Genomic DNA, 21,455 nt, shown 5'->3' on the forward strand with positions numbered 1-21,455 from the left:
GTTACTGTCCAAACCACATCTTCATTCTTGTAATGTCAAGCAGATATGACAAGCACACATTTTCCAGATGAGTAAGATACAAAGTCACCTTTTAATTTACAGTTGTTCGGGTTTTTTTGTTTGTTGGTTTTGGTTTTTTTTTTAATAAGCAAACGTGTCGTAAAATTTACTGGATGTTCAGTTGCCTTTGGTACTAAAACAAAGTCACTCATTAACGAAAAGAAATAATCTGGAGTAAGAAATTCTTACAATAAAATGGCTACCTAAAGCCTTTTATAACAAGAATTCTTTTATGGAGCTTGTCCCCCACTATTAACTTCACTGCTCTCAGAGCAAAATCTGCCAAAATTATTGCTGGAGCAAAAGAAATGCAGAGGGCAGGGAAATCCATTTTAAAAAAAGAATGAGAGATTTGACTGTTTTGTCTCTTCCTTTTTAAATAACAGTTAGATAAAGAGAAATAGAGCCCTCAGAGGACCAAATGGTGGGACAGTCCTTTGGTTTTCATTGTTGTTGTTATTGTTGTTGTTGTTGAAATCTTTGTGTTCCCGACACTGGCAGATTTTTAGGATTCTGATTTCAAACACTTGTAGGGAGTGTGTGTGTGGCAGGGGGCTAGTTAATGGAGTCAGGATAAAACGCAAACTGGATAAAAATGAACAAAATAAACCCGGCAGTATTAAAAAAAGACCAAAATGTAGGTGACCAAGTGCAATATAAAAGGCCAGAGTCTGCAGTTTTCCAGAAGAAAGGTTCGTGGAGTCTGTGCTGCCAATTTACCTCCGCTGGCAGCCTCCCTTCCGAGACCACCATCAAACACCTTTCAGCTGCAGTTGTGTGCAGCTTGTCTAAATATGTAAGATAACTTTTGTGGGCCTGCAGCAGCATTTTGGCTGGGGCCCCGAACAAAGAAGCACCAGCGAGCTTGGCACGGCACCTTGGGAAGGGATTGTAAATTACTGGAGCATCATATAACTTTCTTTCTTTGGTTTCTCCTTTCTTTTTAGCTAGAATAACAGAGCAGGGTCAAAAAAGCAACCGTATTTGACTGAAACAGTTAATTTAAAGTACTTGCAAATTAGCTGTACAGTTTAGGTGTGAATATTAGCCATTCTCATTTTGTACTTTGTTTAAAATCTCATCAAAACTGTGCAAGCCATTTTGAAAGAGGATGGATAATATATAAAACTTACTTCGTATGCAGATGTTGGCATTATTTTAAATCACACAGATCAGCTGTCTGGAGCAGAGGACCAATATTAGATCTGTGCTATTCTTTTTGTATTGCCTAGGAAGTTCAGTGCTTTTGGTATACTTTGACTCCTAAATTTCATTTTTAAAAGTGAGTACATTGGAAAAATCAAAATGCAAAAATAAATCGCAACTTGCATGGCATGTTTATTTTCTAACAATTGATTAAGGGAAGGTGAGTTTAGTGTAGGATTGTCCTTGTTATCCTGCTTCTAGTTATTCTTGAGAATTTTAAGCACCTGGCCCAGAGCAAATATTCCATTTAAGAGAAATACATATGTGTATTACCATTCTCCAAAGACATCTCCAGTTCAAACCATGCCAGCTTTATCCCCGGGGTGGGCAATGTGCACCCACCCAGCCCCGCAGCTCTGCCGATGCAAAATGACCTGATCACGCCAGAACTGCGGCGCTGGGTGGCTGCACAGAGAGCTGCGGCTGCTCGTCTTCCTTCCCATGGCAGAAAAACCTATTTTAAACCACTGACCGAGCAGACGTCGTGCGGCTCGTACTTTTTTGGTCACTCGAGCTCAGGCAGTGCTGTGTCTGATGCCTCCCTCTTCGGGTGGTTGTTCTGAGATGGTGAGATTTGGGACAAATGGGCTTTCGAGCAGGCACCCAACGGGATGCTCAGTAAGGTGTTGCTTCGCAGTGATTAATGAAAGTAAAATTGCCCCTGATTATGGACAGTCGTGAAGGCCATTTAAGCACCGTGTCAGTTCTCAGCGCTTGGCAGGGAACTGTCTGTGCCCTTGCCTTGGGCAGGGAGATCTTAAAAAGCCCAGGACAGACCCTCAGCTCCATCGTAACCAGCAGAGCTTCGGCTGGTTCACACCAACCAAAAGTCTGCTCTGTGTCCACCTTGTTCAGAGAACATAAAGTGGGAAAAAGCTTATTAGTCTGGAGTAAAAAATAGTCATTTCAAACATGCTTTCTAGCACATCTGTTCAAAAAAGTTCACCAGCTAAAGGGCTAGAGGACTCTTCAAATTTCCAGCTGATTTACTCAGCTCTCAGAGCCTCGTTGGCTGAGCAGGAGGATTGACAGTGTATCAGGGCTCCTAATTGAAAAGTAATAAAATCTCTGAGTGAAGCTGGCAAATGAAGGCCTCCAGCCAATTTGTCAGCTTGCAGTCAACTCAGTGGAGCTGGGCAGAGCAGCAAGCCATTAAAAATAATCTGATAATATCTGTTAAAACATTTTGCGGGCACTAGGGACAGAATCGAAAACAGCGTAGACAAACTCTTTGGGAGTGAACTCAATCAAATCGATCTTGGCCCAGAGGGACAGAGACGATGGGGCAGAAAGCTGTCAAAACAGACGGGAGCTGGCCCGTGCCGTGAGCCCCAGGGCTGGGTGGGCTTCACGTCCCACGCCCAAGGATGCTGGAGAGGTGCCGTGGAGGCGATGCGCTCGTCGGGGAGGTTGTCCCTGTCCCCCGAGCCAGCCCTCGCACTGCCACGTCGCTTGGCACCGGCGGCGGCTTCTTCTGTCCCCATGCGGAATGCACAGAGCCGCTGGCGGAGGCAGAGGCGGGATTTGGGACCGGGGAGAGAGGCCGGGGGGAGGCAGCAGGACCCGGCGCACGGAGCGAAACGGGGAGCGCACCCTCAAAAAGTCACCAGCTCTAGGGAAAAAAAATCAGTGTTTTTTCAGCAGGGTTTTAATGAGGAAAATCGCCAGCTACTGCTGAATTAAGTATTGCTAGCAGCTAATTGAAATGTTACAGGTTTTAATTTGTCTGATTTCTTTCCAGTGGGTGACGTTATTTATATAGTTTGTATATAGCTAACAACAGACTATACAGAAAATGTAAAGATTGCTTCCAATGATCAGTAATATCTGAGAGCACAGACATGAATGAGGTATTTAGGAAGGCATGCCATCCTTCACAGCTTAATATTAAATAGTAAAACATGTATAAAAGAACACTATCTCATTATCATTTAAAGCTCCTTTTATTCTTTTTTTAATATTTTTTTTAAACGAAGGATTTTTGTTTCTTCTGGTAAAGAGGGATTTTGTTTTAAAACAAATACAGTTACCATATACGACTATTGCGGAAAACTGCATTTTTTGTGTCCTTTCAGCCACATTGTTTCCAGGCCACCCAGTTCCCCTAGGAGGCTATAAACAGGGGAAGGATTTAAATCCTATTCTCTTTGTCGAGGATTTGGCAAGAACCCATATAGTAGGAAGCTGAGCACGGACAAAACCGAGTGAAAGGTGTCCTTTAATTCCCTGGCCGCTGGTAGAACAAAGCCTGCTCCCAGCGGGGTCCCGGCTGGCCGCACCCAGGCCGGCTTGGCGGCTTCATTTCAACTGCTGAATTCGGTGTACTTTTAGTTAACCATGTTGAGATTAATTAATTAGCCCCTAGGAGTTAGTGCCCGTAAACGTCACCCGAAGCAGATAAGTGTGAATACGTTGAGGCTGTTAATTCACCCAAAAATGGCAGCTCGTAATCCAGGCAGGGGAAATTCAGCCCCTCCGTCGGGATGACTGGCAGCTCCGGTGCACTATCGGGTTACTGCCTCAGTGGCAACAAACTACATATCAATTTAACTTCTTAGCAATGCTTAAAAGAGCATCTTTTTATTTCGGTGAGGTAGCATTTAAAGTTGCCATTAGGAAAAGAATTGCTGCGGGGAGACAAACATTGGCATTTGGATAAAGAGCAGCGTAACTGGTTTGATACCTAGAAAACCTAGTAAATGTAGAGAAAAATGCTACAGCTGTAACTTCATTAGAATGGCAGAATCTATTATAATTAACTGCAACTAACTAAATAGGAGCTAATTTACTTATGTGAGCCAAAATTCTGTTAACTCATAGCGTATTGTAAGATACAGAGTAAGTTCTTGGGTTTGTGTTCTGGTTTTAAGTACAGAATAAATGCACTATAATGAGCAGTTGACAAGATGTTAATTCTAAAATCTTTTGCCTAAATGCAATAAGATAGTCCATAACTGATGCAAGTTGACAATGGGAGGTGAAAAGTGTACTGTGTAGCCTGCAAAGAGAAAAGTTAATGGCAATGTAGGGAACAGGAGACATTTAGCTTTCATGCTTCATACTGTATATTTTTTTCTGTTGTATTTGTCAACTAAAATGTCTTATATCTCTCTAAATGGTGTCTTTCTCTATATGTATAAATGAACAGATGCAGATAGAGCTCAAAAGCATGGCATGGATGAATTTATCTCTTCCAATCCCTGTAACTTTGACCACGCTTCACTCTTTGAGATGGTTCAGCGCCTCACTTTGGACCACAGACTTAATGATTCCTATTCTTGTCTGGCAAGTATATTCTTTGGTCTCTAGTGATATAAACATCAAGCAGCAAAGTCAAAGCTAGTGCGAGTGGGGGCTAATCCCCCTGTTGCTGGAAGATTGACTTCTGTTTACACCAGGCTTGAATTTGGCCCAGAGGTATTTTCTTTTGAGGGGCTACCTGCAGTGAACTGACTGCTGTTCTTCTCCAGTTGCACTGTCTTTATCATTTCTGTTTGCAATGCTTAAAATGTTTCTTCCTGCAAAGACAAACTCCAGTGTGGGGATGTGAAATAGAGAGCAATGTTCTGCAGCCTCCCGCACTGCCTTCCAGAGTCTTCTGGATGAAAGAACAGGGGAAAGATGATGGTCGGGTACCACCTCCCATGTCAATGGAGTCCCACCAGGAATAACTGTGGCCCAGCTTTGGGTGCCTTTATGAGCAGGGATCCCGAGCAGGTAACAGATGGGACTAGGTGGATAACTGCAGTGATGCTGCAGTCTGTCCGTGCTCATGTAGTCGCGTGCCCATCCTGATCATTCTCATGAGCGCAGGTTGCAGCTCTCAGCCCACTGCCGTGTAACATGGTCTATAGGACGGTGGCACTGAGACGCTCCGGGACAGCTCGTAGCCTTTGGCTGGGGTGCAGTGCTTGGGGGCTCTTAGGTATTGTGAGGATTTAAATAACAAATAACCTTTAACAATACAACTTGAACAATTAATTTTTAGTGGTTTTGGTGGGGAGGATGAAGAGCCTCTTAGGTTTTGAGAAAACAACAGGATGAAACCTTTCTAGAGGGGCCTGAAATGCCAATCCTGTCCTGAACATGGCACGGGACAGATCCTGACCTGCCGCCCTCGTGTTGCACAGCAGCCTCCACCCTGGGGTGTCATCTTCAGCAGAAGGACCACCCCGTGCCGATAGCCTTCACCTTTAGCCAGCTGTGCAGTCCCTGGAGGTGGGGCTCTTGAGTGGCTTGCTGTTAAAAGCAGCACCCTGGGAACACAACTGAGCAGCTGGCAGGAAGGCTGTCAGTCTCAAATCCCGTCCTCCACGTCCCCCTCCGCCATGGTGCTCCTCTCACCTGCTCTGCTCCTTGCACCGCACGCAAGGGCTGATCTCCTCAGAAAGGCTAAGGTCCGGTAAACGGATTAGCAGTGAGTTGTCACTTTCCTGGTGAGAGGCTGGGCTAGGAGGAACAGTTGAGGACATCCCCTGAGGTAAGGATGGGGTGGGGGAAGGCTGCAGCGTGCACTTTACCCGCAGGTACCCAGGAGGTACGTGTAGGCTTGGTGGGAGCATTGTCAGACCTGCAGCAGGTTTCTCACCGGTTCCATCGAGGTCTTTGCTCCGGCAGGCAGTGAATTTGGCATGCGGCTTCTGCTCCCCACGCATGGCTGACCCGAGGAAGAGCATCCCCATCCATGCATGTCTGACAGGTTGGCTTGCAGCTGGTTTGTCTCTGTGCAGTCTCGGGCCTGGTGGGAGAGCTGCGGCCGTTGAATTAAATTCATGGAGAGGTGCAAGGCCATCACTGAAAATAATTAACAATGTTTCTCTTCAAGAAACCCACCAGCCACACTTCTGCTTGTTATCGAGATGTTTAGGCCCTTGCTAGAAGCTACCGGAGCGGTGGAGCTCCCCTCAGCACCTTGTGCCTCTTCGGAGCAGAGCATCACCAATTAACCATCTTCTTTCAAATCACCCGTTGCAGAGTGTTATAAAGAAGAGAATAATGGCCTGTGTTCACCTATGCTTGGATTTCACATGCTTCTTTACTTATTTTGCTATGGTTTTGTCCTGATTATGGTGTAAAAAAACAAACTGATCTCAAAATTTGAGTTGAACTGCAAAGAGCTCCCATTGCTCTTGCTGTGTCTTTGGGATGTTGGGGATAGCACTGCGCTGGCTTTCCTGGAGGAGCTGTGAGCCCGTGGTAAGCCTGCTCTGACCCCCTGTGTGCAGCTGGGCAGTTGTTATTCTCCCTACAGGACATTCCCATGCAAGGTCCTGCAGAGTTTTGCCTCATCTCAGCTCTTCTTGTTTTCAAACGTGGATGTGGAGGTGCCAGGGAAGACTTAGCCAGACACAGTGGCTTACCCGGACACAAGGATAACTCAGCGTTGCCTCCTTTCCGTGGAACCAGGTTAAACAATGTTATTGCGAGCCCACTCGCTGGCTGAGCCAGGCATCCCGATGAAAACAAACAGGCTGGCTGACTAATCTCAGCTATGGCAGAAGTGATGTTTGCTGGCAGAGAGCACTGTGCTGGGGAAGGGGAAGAGCGTTGTCTGCGTCGCTTGCCGAGGGCTCCTGCCCATCGTCCACAGACTGGTGGCACAATTGCATTCACAGCTCTTCCTGGACTTTTGGGGAGAGTATGCAGCTCTTCCAGCTTAGTATGGACCCCACACAACGCGTGGGTCTTCATTCCTTTCTGCTTGGACATGTGTGTTATTTCGGAGACTGCCCTTCAACTCTTCCCAAGACTTCCCAACCTACTGCCGGCATCCGGCTCATGCAGCTGGGTCCCTGCTGGAGCTGTATTTCCCATGATGTGTCAGCATTCGTGGGATTCACGTAATGCAGCACAGCATGTACTGAGGAAAGGTGGTCTTCCAGAGTGCCCAGCTAAGCTGAGATGATGTGAAAGAGTCAGATTAAAAGGTCCATGAAGCAGGCTACAAAATGAAATTATTTTGTTTTACCTATGGTAGATGAGAAAATTCAGCTCCTGAAAAGTGAAAATTTTCCCTCAAAAACCCTGTTTGTCGCAAAAGCTGCATTTACCATTAGAAAAATTGCCAGTGATTCACCAACCCTGACCAAGCTTTGCTTTACCCAGCTTCAAAGCTCCCGTTGCACTCCCAGCTGGTGCCTGGGACACGTGTCCCCTTCTCGATGCAGTTCGGCCTGTTGAACACGGACAGCTGAGCTCCCTGTGCTCTGTGGCCTTCCTCCGATGTCCCCTCTAGGTTTCCTCATGCCGTTGAAGACCATCTGGGAGACCAAACTGAGCTACACCTGGCTGCGATGGGGTGAGACACCCGGTGTGTCACCGCTATCGGCTGCGTTTGCCAGACTGGCTGGTTGTCAGCTGGTTGCGCCAGGCAAATCTTATTCAAGAGCCAGAATCTGCCTGAAGATGTGGGGGATTTGTCTGAATGTTGCCTTTCATCAAACGTTAGATTTTGTCTGGGGCTGTGGGGAGCAGCATTTACTGCTCCTTTGGAGCCCGGTTCAGCAGCAGGATTTTTATTTCATACCTCTGCTGTGCAAAAGGAGACCACCTGGTCCTCCTGGGCTCTGGATCTCTCCACCCATAGCCTGCTTGCCCATGCTCTCATGAGGCATCGTGGTATGAGGCTCATCACTGAACCTCTGAGCTTCTGCTCAGGCTTCCCCTCAGTGAGCCATGGCAGCGATCTTGGGTGATTGCCCCCATCCCTTCTGTCTGCCTGAGGACCAGCACTTCTCAGAGCTCGGTGCAGGGGAGCAATGTGGGGTGCGCTGGGTCCAGCCTCCTGCTTCTTTCACCCCAAAGTCTGGCCTTGATACCTGGCTCCAGTGAAATTAGTTGCCAGCCTTCCCGCTGGTGTCAGTAGGGCTGAGATTTCACCCCATAGAGAGGACTGAGTCCTTTGTGTTTGATGAATATAACAATTTCAACTGCATTTCTACCCCAGGAACCAAATGCACACGTCTTTCTACCACAGAACAGTTACCGCATTTCTGTTTTTACTATGTCTGATCACCAAAGACTCGTGTGAAGAGAGGCAAGGTGAAGAGACGGTCCAAGGATGTAACAAACAGGCAACATAAAGAAATCCAGAATCAAGCATAATACCACCAACCACAAAGCAAACAAAAATACCATTAAAAGCGGTGAAGGCAAATATACCCCTCCCAAAAAATAGCCTTCCAGAGTGCCGTCCCATCTGCATTGTTCTGTGGCTTCATTTTGAAATGTGCACTTCTAGTGATCCCAGCACTGTAGCTACTCCCTATATCTATCATTTTCCCCTCATTATTTTAATTCTTTTCTCAATCTGTTTTGGAGTTGGCCCAATAAGGATGAGCAAATCCTTCTCTATGTCTTTGAGCTCTTAATTGATATTTCTTCAACTCTTTTCAAAGCAGCTATTTTGGCATCTAGAAAAGATTTGGTGTCATCTGAGTGGTAGAAAATATATTTTAATCTTTCACAGCAGTGTTGTTTCTAAGATGTAGCATTTGGGGTAACAGATGGGGTGGCAAAGAAGTTGCCTATAGGGGCAGTGCTCTGCCTCAACTACTCTCCCGCCCGCTGCAGGAACTTTTCAATTAAACGATGAAAGATTTTGCAGCTTGATGCATTCCAGAGCTGCGTCTTAGCAATTGTTTAGCACCCAAATTTCCATGTAAATATTGACGGTTTTGCAGCATTTTGAAAAGCAATCTACAAGAATATTCTTGTTCTCACTAGCGCCTTCCCCAAAGGCAGAGGCGTGCTCCGCTTCGGCTGTCCCGGGACGTTCACCGGAGCCGTCCCCTCGCGGGGAAGGGCATCCTCCTCAGGAGCACGGACGTTGCACCACAAGCCGTGTGTCACCAGGCCCTCAGGACTGACAGACAGAAATAGTCTGAGGTTTCTGGATGTGTAAAGAAACCCTGCTCGTGAGCAGAGCTTCCCTTTGCTTCGATGCCGAGGAGGTGGGCGATGGCAGAGCGTGTTGCCAGCGGTACGCAATAAGGACGATGGGAAACGTCCTTTTCTGATGCTGCGGAGCTGCCTTCCTCCATCTGCAGGACGTTCCTACCTGCCAGATGCAAGAGAAGTCATTATTCAGTATAATCCTCCATGCTCTCCCCCAGATCAGTCTTCTTGCTCCTGGCCGAACGTACAATCCCATGCCCGAAATGAGATTACTGTTTCACGCTGTTTAAATAACCAAACCTTTGTCATCTCTTAAAGGTGTAAGTCTTTTTTTTTTCTTTTTTTTCTTTTTTTGCTAAGCACTGACATGAAGTGGCCTAACTTTTCAGCATTTTAAATGACATTTCCCTTTAATGGTAGCATAATATGTTTTTATTAACAGTTGCACTGAGTATATGCTGTGTTTGGGTGATGATATGCAGACTGTACTGTTTAAGAGTGACCTCTCTCTTTTTTCCTTAATGTAGCCTTAGGTTTGTATTTCTTTTATTAGAACAGTTGACCACTACACCTCCAAATCTGATAGCCTTTGTATTTAATAACTTATATTTAAAATCAAGTCTCTCTATTTCTAAACAGGGCTGGTTTAGTCCTGGCCAGGTCTTTGTGCTAGATGAGTATTGTGCACGTAATGGAGTGAGAGGCTGTCACAGACATCTCTGCTACCTCAGAGATTTGCTAGAGCGCGCAGAAAACGGAGCTATGATTGACCCCACCTTACTTCACTACAGCTTTGCCTTTTGTGCATCACATGTTCATGGCAACAGGTAAGGAATTCTTCTCGGCTAGCAGCTCCCTGCCAGCAAGGGATGACTTTGTCAAATACAGGTTTCCTTGGATAATGCACAACAGTCCCCAATTTGTTTTCGCAGTGGATGTTTGGCAGCAGCGCTTCTAGTGGCATAGTCGGTTTGTTTGTTTGTTTCGTTGCTTGTTTAATGTAAGCAATAAAAATGCACGTAGAGGATCCAGAAATGAGGGGTTTTAGCTTTCTTACCCAGGCACCTGCTAGATGCAGTTCTGGACAAGATAGAGTTGAAGTACATGTGAGTGTCACAGGTTGAATAAATAGAAGGAAACGATATACTGTGCTGATTTAATTGCTGTGTGAGAGGATCTGACAAGCTGCAGCAGTATCAAACTTCAGTGTTCAGAAGGGCTTTAAGCCCTCGGGCACCCATTTAAAGTCCATGTGACGTCAGTTCAGAAATTGCTTAGACATGACTGAAAATTTTATCTTGCTGTATTGCAAAGCAATTTCAATTTCAGAAGTAGCCCATTCCTTTCTCTCGAATGTGGCAAATCTTTGGTGGGAGGAACTGGAGCTGTGCTTTTTCCTTTTCTATTTATTTTGTTGACAGCTGTAGCATCTATTGCAGCTTCTTTTTCTGCCCTTTTTCTGTTCAGTTGCATTATATACTTTGAGATATCGCTCTCTATCCTGCATATGCTGCTGAAGAAAGGAATGTTATAAAATAATTAGGTGTTTTCATAAACCCTCTGGTAAATACCATCCCGAATTATGACACACATTGCCCAGGTTTCATGTTGCAAGGCTGCCGCTTGCTTTTGCAGTTACTTTCATACATCTTGTCATGGAAACCGAGTTTTTGCTTCCTTAGTTTCTTTTTTAGTTCTGACTTTCTTTTGCTCGTTCGTTCCTTCCTTGCCAATTGTTATTTGATTTCAGTTGTTTGCTTTCAGTTCAGTTTCCTTTTGTTTTATTTTGAGTTTTTTCATGCTTTCTTCTTGTTTCTTTCACTTGTGCTGCTGGCCTTGCCCCCCGCCTTTCAATCACTCCCCAAAGCCAACACATGGCAGAATTACTTGGTGGGTCACAGCCAAGTGCAGACGGCGAGGGGGGCAAAGTGTCTCATGCCTCTGCCGCTGAAGCGGAAACAAAAAAGGATTCCAAAAAGGAGTCCAAAAAAAGGAAAGATTCCAAATCCCAGCCGAATCCAGAGCCGAAAAGGTAAGCGAAAGCGTGCAGTGCACAGAAGTGTGTTGTAGAGCGCACCGGGCTCCTCGGTCACTGAGCACACTGGGCAGTTTGGGTCCTGCAGCATGGGGAGACCCGCCACGGCACTGGCATTCGGGTTGTACACTCTCCTGGGAGTTGGATATGGCATTTGGGCACCCAAGTCCTGTAGGGGGTCAGAGCATTGAGTTTTTTAGGCGTGGGTTTAGGAGATGGCTGACAGGGCGTGTAGGGGTTGAGACTGGGCAGAGGAAACTGGGTGCCCCCATCGCCCCTCTTCCAGAGGCAGGGCTCATCCTGGCAGGAGGCTGTTTTGGGGACAGGACCTGGCTCAAAGCCTGTTTGCCCCATAATAGAGAGGAAGGCGGATGCAGGTCACGGCTACCCCGTGTACATCTTCACGGGGTCCAGCATAGCCAGAGCCGGAGCCTCCTCTTCATCAGGGCTGGTGGCAAGAGGTATCTGACAGTATTGGCCATGGTGACACCCCGCCATTCCCTCCCCGTGGGGCTGGAGAGTTGTGGGCTCAGGAAAATGTCTTGCTTTAAAACCCGTGTGGCGTGTAGACCCCAGTCCCGTGCCTGTACAGCTGCCCAGGGCTGCGTGTGGCTGCTGCACCTCGTCGGGAGACCGCTGGGCACTGCCGAATGGGCAGCTCAGCCATGGACAGGCTATTTGAGTAATTCACTTAAAATATTCCAAGAAAGGAACGAGATGTTTTGCTATGACTTAGCTGTCTTTAGCTGATGGTTGACTTCACATCAGAAGACTGAAGGTTCATATTCCTTCTTGGTCGCTGCTGTCTCTGTTGCCTGGGGATTACGGGAGCTGCAAGGCTGGGCATTGCACTTTCTCACCAGGGCAGGCTCTGCATATCGCCCGGGAGCCAGAGGAGTTTGGTACGGAGACTGCGGGGTGCGGCTTCTGGTCTCTGCTGTTGGGAGGTCACAAAAAGGGACCGCAGGGGATCTGAGAGAAAACACGACTCCGTATCTTTCGTGTCTACTATCAGAAATCTGAATATCTGAGCAGAAGAGTCACGATTTCTTTTCAGAAAGCTGCTTAGGCCACATGCATCATGCATTTGTGAGCTGGCTGGCAGAGAGTGACAGAAAGCCAGTATTTACCCATGCGGTCCTTACTGGCAGTTGCGACGTGTAAAGCTGGGTTCGCTTTAGCTACGTCCCTTCCTCCCACCTGCCACAACCATACGTTGCTCGTTGCCTTAGGACTGGCCGTGCTCTCCCCGAGAAACCTATAGCTCATGGCAGAGCTGAAAACTTTCTGTGTAAAATTCGTGGAGGTGGGAGCACGTCTGCCTCAGGACCCGGCACAGCGTCCGACGGAGCATCTTCGAGCAGCCTTGCGGCGTGCATTATGTTTTTATTGGTATGCACGGTGGTCTGGGAAAGATTCAAGTTATGAGAGATTTTTCTGTTTAACAAAGGCTTCTTTTTCTGTCGAATCTGAGAAAGTGTCGATTTTCTTTAGAAAAGGAAGTTCCTTCACTTTTAGACAGTAAAAAAACCCGAACGGGTGGTTTAGCTTTCTCCAGAATGAGGTTGGCTGTCAGTCAGAATATGCCACCCAGTAATGAAGGTCGAGCAGGGAGATAATTTCATGTGGCTATCAATCTCCTGTATTAGCAGCAGACAGTGATGGAGCTGAGGTGGGCTGTCTGTTTGTATCGTGTTTGCATAAGGTCAGGCAGCGAGACAACAGTCGCTCGCAGTCAGCGGGGAAGTGCAGGCAGGCTGCGGTGTGGATGCTGAGGACAGCCTGAAGGTCAAGGCTGACAGGATGACAGGCGTCAGCACAGGGACGATGCCTCCGCGCCTGTCCGGCTCCCGCCTTGGTGGCACGGCCGCCGCACCGCAGCCAGGATGGGAGCAGGACGGCTGCTGGTGGAAATGCACCTCCAGCTTGGAGCTGACCCTGCGGCCGCAGCAGGTGAAATGGTCAGAATGTGATTTGGGGGATATTTTGGAGCCCTGGTGCTTTATATGTCAGCGTTTGGTTCTCGTGTAGCTTATTCAGACCCCTGAAAGCCTGACATAAGCTCTCCAAAAGAAGGCTGTAAATCACTGCTATTTGCATGACAGTCCCCTTAATTTTTCTGTTAATTTCATCCTTTTCCAAGTAAAAATGGAGTTAAATGTAAATTGCTTGTCCTAAGTTGCACCTCCTGCAGACACCTGAATATGTGCCGTGCAGGCTGTCGGAAAGGCAGGGACCAGCAAGAGGCAAAGACTGCTGAATGTCCGCATGGTTTGCTGTTACCCAGGGACTTGCTCTTCACTAAGGCTGAGGAGCTCGACGCTTTTTCACTGTTGTGGCCACTAGTGAGTTGATAACAGGGTTTTGTCCACCAGGTATCCCTGGCTGCCTTTTGTAAAGTCCTGCCATTATGAAAGATGATGTGATCTCTGATGTATTTACCTACATGACAGGTAAGAAAGGCATAGCGTTATTCAGGCATCCGACAACACACGCTGTGTGTTTATTGCTGTCTGTTTGCTTTTGGTACCACCACCATAGTGCTGAGGCTGTCACTTCCCTTTATCAACAGCCCTCCAAAAACTAGTGAAGGCAAGAAGCAGGAATGGTTTTAAGAGGACATCATGATTTTGGATAAAATTATGAACGGTTTTACATGATCACCCAGGTCTTTCCCTGCCTTCTGTTTCCATGTTTGTCGCTGTCCTCACGCTGGAGGGCTATGACAGTACTGCCGGCGTCGCCTGACACGCAGAGAAGTGATGTGTTAGGGGAGCCTCGCTGCTTTCCTGTCTGCGCATGGGAGAGGTGTCGCAGAGCAGAAAGTTGAGCTCAGCTTTCCCAGGCCCAAAGTTAGCGCCTAAACCTTGAAGGGTGATTCCTGCCCCTTTCGAAGGAGTGGCTTTCAGGAGTGACCTTGGTTTCGCATGTGCCTTTTTTGGATTTAGCCATGTAATAACTTTCTTTTTAAATGTTAAAGTTGGCATCCAAAAAGACTCTTTCTATGCTTGCTAGTCCCAAACTTTTAAAAATAAGACTAAAATATTGATCGTGTGCATGCTCAGTATTAGAAGACACTGAGCTTATGAAAATCAGGATGCCAGCCTGAATCCCCTCCAGTCCAATAAGGACTGAACAGCATCATTTTCTGCAAGGTGTTCAATGACTATTTACCCAAGGTCCAAGCAGTTACCAGTCTCTCTGTTAATTAATTTGCTATATCAGTGATTTGCCTTTTCCTCTATAAGCTGTATTTTACAGCATCAAACTTGTTTTCAAGAAGTAGCTCTTTCGTTAGCTAACATTAGCATTAGCTTCCATTAGTTTTTTACAACTGTAGGCCAGCAGAAATAATATTATTGTCATAAACCTTGAGGAATTGAAAGTCTGCATAACATACCTGTAATTTTTTCCATTGTATTCTAATTACATATCTGGCTGTTTCACATAAAGGCAAGATTTCCATACAGCTAGTTAAAAAACCAAAACAGGACATTTTTGGTCCCTTAAAAGAAGTAGTAAATATATGAACAGTTTATCACAGTATCTTCATATGCTTCCCATGGTACTTTGTGTTTCGTTTCCACGTCTCATGCAGATTAATCGCCCTGGCTGCAGTAAGCCAGGTTAAAATCTGGCATGGCATAATGCCGTAACCTTTCATAGGTGCCGGCACCATGTCCCGACCAGCCCCGTGATAAGTCCGCAGCGACACGGCGTGCATTATGGCTGTCTGTCGGATAGGATCCGGCATCTGTGCGGAAGGGAGGTGGGTTGCCAGCCACCAGCAGATAACCAGCTCTGTGCGGCCGGCTGACGTGATTCATTACAATGGGTGTAGGATGGCAGTGCTCAGAAACCATCCGGTTCAGCTGCGGTACGTCAGGGGTGTAGATCACACATGAGAAGCGATGAGCCGTGACTTGGCTCGGCGCTGCGGCGTGGAGGAGAGCCCAAGCAAAATGAAGGCAGGAGTTGGGAGGATGAAATGGCTCCCATGCTCTGCAGCATCTCCAGCGGGCGGCTGGGGCAGCGCCCAGGAGAGCGGGCTGAGGGCTGGGCTGAACAAAGGGCTTTCAACCGGCGTTTGGTGCACGGTGTGAATTCCCAGGAGAAAGGCGAGTTGGGGAAAATCGATGTTTGCTGAATAAGCTTTTTTCAAGGGGTCTAAACAGGTGGGCTCTTTCAGGTCAGATTTGCTGGGGGAGATGCAGGAGGCAGCAGGCAGGCAGCTGTGGTCCTGCCCACGTCCCCAGAGCCAGTCCCTGTGCAAGCGGTGGGACTTCGCGCAGGCAAGTCTTCCTGCAAGGGATCCTTTGAAAGCCTATCCTGACACATGCCGTCCAAGGCACTAATCATCGATGTTTACTGTATAGCTCATATGTGCTGCACCTGGCAACCAGCAAGGGAGCTGAAGGCAGCACGTGTTTTATATTTGAGTTGTTACTTAAAAAATCAAATTATTTGCATCAGTTTTTGACATTGTTTTTTTTCCTTGGCTCTGTATGCCAGGGCTCAGAGTGCGTGCAAAGATCTGTTTGCTACGTGTAAGCAATATTTTCCCCAGTAAAAAAAGTGTAGACAAGTTAAACATAAAAGGTGTAAAAGATGATACGTCTTTTCATTTATAAGCCGCCATGGTATTTCATACAGGCTTATGTCAAAGAGATTAACCCACTGGAGCTATACTGTATATTTATAATTGCATACAAATGCATGCTATTGCTTCATATATTAGTCTTTGTTAAAAAATCATTTTGATATATTTGTTTTAGCAGCATAACTAGCCCTGGGGGCACTGGGTATAATTAGAAAAGGGCATGGGGGGAGGCGGGGCTTGTAGAATAAAGCAGTGGCCTTAGGATCACAGGTCCTAATTATAATTTATAATTAACCCCGGAATTTGCACAAACCATCTAAGCTAAACAAGGACTATCATTTTTGCTGTTTAAATTGCAACCCTTTTTTTTTAATTTCACCACCTGCTTTGTTGATGTTGTTGTTTTCATGGCTTAAAACTTAAAAACAAGAGGGGATTAGGAAAGTGGCATTTAAAACTTTTCCTGTGAAATATTTACAGTGGGAATTTACTAGTTTAGAGCCAACATAGCGAATCGGCAGCAGAAGGAGTGATCTGAAACTTGTTTACTTATAATTAAAATTTTCCTTATTTATTTTTCTTGCCTTTTTTGCCCTTCTGCTTCCCTCTCTGCCCACAACTTCTGCCATACACCTCAAGTGTCCGTGAGCAGGAGCTACAGAGAATGGGATGAAATTGTGTCCCCGCGCAGATGGAGACGTTCATGTTGTTTGTTGACCTGAATTCATAGACCCAAACCCATTTTGTCCCTCGTGCCTCTGTATATGCCATGTACACACAGAACTTTTTTTCACCCTTTTGCTCTCCTCTCATTCCCCATCACTGCTCCGTGTAATAACGATGTGGTTGTGGATTGCGTGTGAGAACATCCATTTCCTCCAGCTGCATTTTAGCTAGCCTTGCTGCAGAAATGCTGCTCGCGGGAGGAGTCGGTGCTTCTGTCCATGAGATCAAATAGCAAATATCAAAGTTGAGCTGGAGACCTTTGCTGAAAACAAAATTGCCGATAAGCATCAGAACGAGCTGGTGCGACTTGAGCTTCTCCTGGGGATTTTTTTCAGCTCCATCAGCCATGTACTGGAATTGTCTAGAGCACAGAAGTGAATCTTAAATTATAGCGATGCTAAGCTATATACCCTTTGTGTTCTTGCAAAAGGGAAAATAAATATGTTCCCTCAAAAAGATTACATTTTCAAAGTATATTTGACTTGAATATTTAATTAGGTTTCAAAATTATCGAGCTAATAAATTAAGTGCAAGGCTTTGGGTAGTGTTTTTCCAGTTCTATGTATATCCTGCATTTGTCACTAATTAGTGAGTTCCTAATGCTTCAGCTTCTGGGAAGATGAGCAACAAAGATTAACATAACTAGTAAATCTGAAGATGTGCAGCTGGGTTATAGTATTTGAAATTTGACAAAAACATTGGAAGTATTATTATTTGTGACATGGCTCAAGATGGGGGATTGTGAGGAAAGCAAAGATGACAGAACTGGTGCTAACCACTGTGACAACAACTTGAAAAGCAGCCGACATGACATCTTTCCTATCATGCTGCCGAAAATGTCAACTTTGTGAAGGACAGTGAGAAAATGGTTTGCCGAAAATTTGAAAGGTAGATTCAAGAGATGCTCATCATGTCAGATGCAATATAGTCTACAGCTGGGTGAGAAAGGGAGTCCTTGCCATGGTGATGGCTCTCGGTTGGCAGGCCCTTCCAGACATCCGCACTGCTCCAAAAATGGCTACAGCTGACCTGTAGATTGTCTCAAGTTTGCAGTGCATGATACGCGAGAGCAGCGTGCATTTGCGCCGCGCAGCAGGCCCTGCGTGGAGGGAGCGGTGGCCGGAGCCACCGGGTTTGATGTCCTCCTGGCTCACAAAGACCTTGAGAAAGGCGGAGACCAGGGGGTGACCACAGGTTAAGCCTACGTGGTCTACGTGTGCCTCGGTGGTTGGGTTGGCATTCCTTGGGGCCTTGTGACTTGGGCAAGAGCCGTGTTGGCCAGAAGTTCGCTCTCCAGAGCCCACCCTTCATGTGGGTCAGTGTTTTCAAAGCAATGCTTGCAGAGCCGCCACTGCCCACCTGGGACGTGACTGATGCTGTCACGTCAGCCCATTTTGGGTGTCCAACACAAGTCGTTACATGGTGATCGCTAAATAACCAGTTCTGGCAAAGCCGAAGCCCTTTGAATATAGTGAGAAACTGTGATTCATGTGAAAGGGCTGCAACCCAACCCGAGCTGTCAGATCTGCCATTAAATCTCGCCGGTTGAGGTTATTGACCCAGCAAAGGGTAACATAACTTTCAGACCATTTCCAGTCCATCAGCAAATCACAGCCAGGGCAGGCAGCTTTTCCTACCTCGTTTGTCAGCGCTGATACAATTAACCTGGTGACACTCTGTGAGCTGTTATGGGTACAGGGGGAGAACTGAATGCCAAAAGTCAAATGAGGGCTTCAACCCTGCCTCTTAATGTACGGCATTTATTGCGGTCTGCCTTGAATTATCTGCTCTTCTGCTTGGGAGCAAACCAGGCGCTGCGAGGTGCACAGCATCACAAAAGGCATGAACATCTCTGTCTGAATATTAAATATTTTATGGAACTTTGGAATAAAAATATATTAAGCATGTTCAGACATTAATTTTTGCTCGATATCTAATTTGTGGTTTTTTGTGGCTTGCTCATTTCTTCAAAATAACTAGTCCTAATTAGGTACTAATGAGACCAGATCCATACTTCCAAAACTGTTTATGAAATGTGTTCCCCAGCTGAGACATTTTATCCAAGTTTCAGCCTAAATCTTTTTTCCTTTTTTTTTTCCTTAATCCACAACTGAATTTGGCAAATAATCAAGTAAAGATTTCTGGTTAAATGCTGTTTAAATTTAAATACATCCCCTGGTATTCGAGTCTTTTTCTGTGTCCATGTTGCAAGTTTTATTTAATGTATATTTAGCTTTAAAATTTTGCAGTAAGTATCATGTAAGTTTTGCTCGTTCCTCTTCCAAAATGTTTTAAGGGTTTATTCACCTGTGTTGGAATATCAGAGTTCGTATTTATGATATTAAGAGCTTACTAAATGCAGGGTCAAGGAGAAGTGATTGTACAGACTTTATAGCTTTTAATTTTTTATAGCTTTTTTTTTTTTTAAGTTTAGGACCTTTGATTCTTTAAGAGGAAAATAAAGCCAACCAATTAACCCCTGACAGGAGGTTCATTAGAAGCTTTGTAATCCCTTGCCAAGTCTTTTGTATAGCCAAACCAGTCTAGTACTGCGGATTTATGCAGCTTAAGCTGAACACTGGAGGAGGCCTTTAAGTAAGAACATTTGTTCAATTTTAAGACGTCTTACATTGCCTAAAGAGCGCCTGTGCCAGCAGAGTTGCCCAGGAGTACACAAATCCGTCGACTTTGCTCGCCGGCAATGGGAAGCGGTGCCGTTGATTGTCTGCCTGGCCGATTCCTTTGGTGGATGGATTAGACTTGGTCTCTCCTCTCGCCCGGGATTCTGCTGCGCGGCGTATTTTGCCGTGTGGGTGTGGGGGAGAAGGAGGGGATTGCTGCTTTCGGCTCTCGGATGGGTTGGCATCGGCAGAGGTACGGGGTGGGAGAGCACAGGGACCACCGCATCATCCAGCCCCGGGAGAGCTTCAGCAGGGTTCGCCTGCACACTGTGCTCTGTGAAAGATGAGAAATACCCCAAGGCAGCAGGACCTGGGTGTCTCACAATGCTCTCCTGTGCACTCCTGAAATACAAGAGTCCGAGAAAATCCTTGATAAATTGTATCAATGTGTTAGTTTTTATAAATTAAAATTGAACGACTGAAAAGGCATTGCATTTTCAAATACAAAATGCATGTCGCTCTCTAGGCACATTTCGGCAGAGTATATTGAAGGTGGTTCACTTCAAGAAATCACTATAATGGGGTGATTCAGCGGTTATGAAGGAGTGCAGAATCTTATATTCTGTTTGTATATACACCCGCTGTAGATATTCTTTTATACTGTGAATGGTATTAAATTAGAAGCTGAATTTTCCTGCAGAAACTGAGTCCCTATTTTGCCAGCAATGGGCCCAATCCTGCAGTGAGAGCTGGCATTGCGCTCCCTGTCACATACCTATATTTAAAAGGGGATTCTGCTTTTTCCAACTTCTCTATCACGGGAAAAATAAAGGAGGAGGGGGGGTGTCCACATCTAGATTATCACTCTGAGAGAGGATATGTCTTTATTTATTTTTGATGCCTCGGCAGTCATGCTGCCGTGACCACCCATGTCTCGGCGCTGCATATCCTCTGTCCTGGGTCTCATAGTTGGTGACGTCCCTTTCCGAAAGGGCAGCTGTGTGCTGTGGGGGTGAGTTACCAGGGTGGCGAGGTGGAGTCCGAGTCATTCGTGGCATTTCTTCTCCAGGCCTGACGGGATAGGAACTGTGACCGTAGATGAGAAAGAGCGTTTTGAAGAGATCAAGGAGCGGCTTCGTTTGCTTCTGGAGAATCAGATCACACATTTTAGGTAAAGGCAGAGAGCCCAGGCTGAATGCGAGAGAACTGATTTCCTCCCAGCTCCCTCCTATAAGCAGCAAAGCTGAAAGGCAGGTTTTGAATGCATACGGGAATTTTGCATAAGTGGCACAGACCTACGCAGGGCAGTGAAGCTTGCACTGTAGCATGTTTGTAGCTGGAGAATGATTTTAAATATATAACCTTTAAAGGATATTTCAAACCATCTTGCTCCCATAGGCATGGTAATGCTGTGGATTTTTTCCGAAATTTAACAACAGAAAAAAAATCCCTTGTCCTCTTATTTCTCCGTTCCCCTCTGCTCAGTTATTACCCATTTATTTTCCCTTCTCCCTCGTATTCAGACAGGCAGGGCTTCCTGCAGGGATGTCACGGTACAGAAAGGATGGATACTGCCCCCACAAAAAGGGATGAATTGCCCCCTGCACACCAGCCGGGTCCTGGGCGGGTGGTGCACGTTGGCACGCAGATGGGTGATGTGCATTCGCATGCAGAGTCCCTGCGGGAGCCCCTTGGAGCTGCCGCTCGCCAGGGACGGTGGCTGGTTCAGCTGGTTACCTACAGCCTGGTGCATCACCAGCTCTCCAGCTGGACGTAAATGTCCTTTCCAGAGGGGCTTTTTTTTCCATTTTTATGAGAAGATGATATTTAACTCTCTCCTATGAGATCTAAAAACTCTTCAGGTGACACCCAGATTTAATAAGCTGCTAAAACTATCAGCTTATTACTACCCCGTATTCCGTTTTGCTGCCTTAGTGTCCACACCATCAAACCCTTTCAGTTGCCTTGTAGAAAGACTGCTCATTCCAGGCAGAGGGACTAGATCATTGCTTGAGCGTATTTAGGAAAACATCTTTATAGTGCTGGAAATGCTTCTTCGCATGCACCTGATCTGATGTTAACGTGATGTGGTTTTTCTAGGTACTGCTTTCCATTTGGCCGTCCAGAAGGTGCACTAAAAGCTACTCTATCACTCCTGGAAAGGGTAAGCATAAGAATAACAGAGAATAGTTAACATTACCTGTATCCATGTATGTTTGCATCCAGAAGAGCTTGAGAAAGTGTTGGGTTTGCATAGGTCGTGTAATTAATCATAGTTAATATCAAAACGTGGGGTATTAGGTGGGGGTGT

The 21,455-nt window shown here is 46.1% G+C and overlaps 1 protein-coding gene across 16 annotated transcripts in view; it reads left to right on the forward strand.

Annotated features, from left to right (window-relative positions):
* CADPS (calcium dependent secretion activator) overlaps window positions 1-21,455 on the forward strand; it is a 226,025-nt gene that overhangs the window by 134,097 nt on the left and 70,473 nt on the right. For 15 of the 16 annotated variants that reach the window (XM_072875813.1, XM_072875810.1, XM_072875811.1 and 12 more), the window contains 4 exons: window positions 4,415-4,551; window positions 9,802-9,989; window positions 20,214-20,315; window positions 21,245-21,308. In XM_072875813.1, coding sequence (XP_072731914.1) covers window positions 4,415-4,551; window positions 9,802-9,989; window positions 20,214-20,315; window positions 21,245-21,308 — 491 coding nt within the window. The remainder of the gene's footprint in view (window positions 1-4,414; window positions 4,552-9,801; window positions 9,990-20,213; window positions 20,316-21,244; window positions 21,309-21,455) is intronic. The other variant, XM_072875821.1, reaches the window with a different exon arrangement.

Source organism: Ciconia boyciana, chromosome 11, assembly GCF_034638445.1.
Source record: "Ciconia boyciana chromosome 11, ASM3463844v1, whole genome shotgun sequence".
NCBI classification, from domain to species: domain Eukaryota; kingdom Metazoa; phylum Chordata; class Aves; order Ciconiiformes; family Ciconiidae; genus Ciconia; species Ciconia boyciana.